The sequence below is a fragment of the Chanodichthys erythropterus genome, chromosome 22, assembly GCF_024489055.1.
Source record: "Chanodichthys erythropterus isolate Z2021 chromosome 22, ASM2448905v1, whole genome shotgun sequence".
Lineage (NCBI taxonomy): Eukaryota > Metazoa > Chordata > Actinopteri > Cypriniformes > Xenocyprididae > Chanodichthys > Chanodichthys erythropterus.
The window spans coordinates 4,989,802-4,991,902 of NC_090242.1; the positions used below are offsets into that span (position 1 = coordinate 4,989,802).

Below are 2,101 nucleotides of genomic sequence, written 5' to 3' on the forward strand. Positions count from 1 at the left end.
TAAACTCACCTACAAGATATTTTACTAGCGACCTAACTCTTGTCCTTATACTAACAACAGTAGTTTTATCACAACCACATGGGCATGCACATGTATACACATTTCAAATTCATAACATGTATACATATGCATACATGGTTTATTCACATTACTTTCCATTGATGTCTTGCGACAACTGACCTGTTAAAGTCAATAATAAATGCTGTGAACATTTTGCAGATAGTTATCCAGCATAAAGTGCCTTCAATTGGAACATTCGTTTGTTTTCCGCAAGTTTCATTTAGTCCAAGAATTGTTATTAAGGTCCTCAGTGAAGCTTTTTTTGGATTCCGTACTGTATATAAACAAGGAGTCTTTCTTGGGGTCAGATCTCACCCAGTACTCAGCAGGGTATGGATTTGTGCTGCCCGTTTTGTGTTATGGGATTGATCTTTTCTAGCGAGACTTCCGCATCGCTATCCAAATTCCCAGACATGGAAGGTGACAGTTTCTCAAAGGTCTTTATCTCAGAGTCGTCCTCCTTCTTCTGAGTCTCCTCCTCCTGGCAGAGGATACTGTGAGGGATCACATAGTTGCTGTTGTTGCCCTCTTTGGGGATGTGGCCCTTAGGCTGATACTGAGAAGTAGATGGAGGGCCACCGTTGTTGTTGATACTCACAATCTCTATAGCGTTGCTGCCCGGGCAGAGCCGATGACAGCCCAGCAGGATGGAGAACGCCTTGCGGAAGTCAGCATTGAAGGCATAGATTATGGGGTTGAGTGAGGAATTGGCCCAACCGAACCAGACAAAGACATCGAAGGTGGTGGAACTGATGCAGAAGAAGTCGGCGCTCTCGTTCGGGTTGCAGAAAGGAACCATGCAGTTCAAGACAAAGAAGGGCAGCCAGCAGCACACGAAAACGCCCATGATGACCGAGAGGGTCTTGAGAACTTTGGTTTCACGCTTGAAGGACATCTTGAAGGAACTTTCGGACTCCATACTGCCATTGTTACCCATGCTACTGTGGCGGTTCTTGGCGCTCTCGGCCGCTCTTTCTAGCGCAGAGATCCGGCGTATCTGCTTCTGGGCGATGCGGTAGATGCGGGTGTAAGTGACCAGCATGATGGCCACGGGTATGTAAAAACTGATCAGGGAAGAGGAGATGGCATATGTCCGATTAAGGCTGGAGTCGCAGTTGTCTGGGGGAAGCTCGCCGTAGGTGCCGTTCAGCTCCGTGTAACTGGTTGTCTGGGCTTTATGCCAGTTTAGCTGCACTGGGATGAAGGAGATAAGGATGGACAACGTCCACGCCACACTTATCATGATGAACGCCACCTTGGGCGTCATCTTGCGCTCGTAGCGGAACGGGCTAGAAATGGCCCAGTAGCGGTCCACGCTAATGACACACAAATTCAAGATGGAGGCGGTGGAGCACATGATGTCAAAGGCCACCCAGACATCGCAGAAGGCGCCGAATGGCCAAAAACCTACAATCTCGGTGGCCGCTTTCCATGGCATCACCAAAATGGCCACCAGTAAGTCAGAAATAGCCAGCGATATAACAAAGAAGTTGGTGACTTTTGAGCGCAGGTGGCGAAACTTCGTAACAGCAGCACAGACCAACGTGTTGCCCAGTAAGGTGGTCAGTATGAGGAGCGAGAGAAAACAACCAGTCAGAACTCGCTTCGACGGATCGCGCTGCGACACACTGCTGTCCAGGACCGTGGAGTAGTTCACATCCATGGCTTTTTCACCAAGTCGAATGAGCGGTCACCCCATAATTCCAGACCAAACCAAGAGTGCTTACACAGGAATCGGAGCAACTAGTTGATCTGCTTTGTCCGTCGCTATGCTGACTGCAGCAGTCATCTTGCAAAACAAATATCATAATTTCAGTGTTAAAATCTCTTGAGGAGCTCAAAAACGGATCCATGATCTCCCACAGACCTTCCCAATGAACATATTACGACCAAAAGAAGAAAAAAAAAGACATAAATTTAGTCTAGTAATTACTTAATCGAACATATAAACATATTAGCATCTAATTAAGATAATGTGTCTGCTTAAATAATGTTTCTGCTTTCATACCTTGTCAGCAGTTTGTTCATCGTCCCACAGCAT

General features: G+C 46.8%; 1 protein-coding gene across 1 annotated transcript; it reads right to left on the minus strand.

The window, feature by feature from the left end:
• Positions 1-321: 321 nt before the first annotated feature.
• Positions 322-1,723, minus strand: drd1b (dopamine receptor D1b). The gene has a single exon (XM_067376367.1). It carries the CDS (start codon positions 1,721-1,723, stop codon positions 383-385), a length of 1,341 nt encoding a protein of 446 aa, XP_067232468.1. The 3' UTR covers positions 322-382.
• Positions 1,724-2,101: the final 378 nt, after the last annotated feature.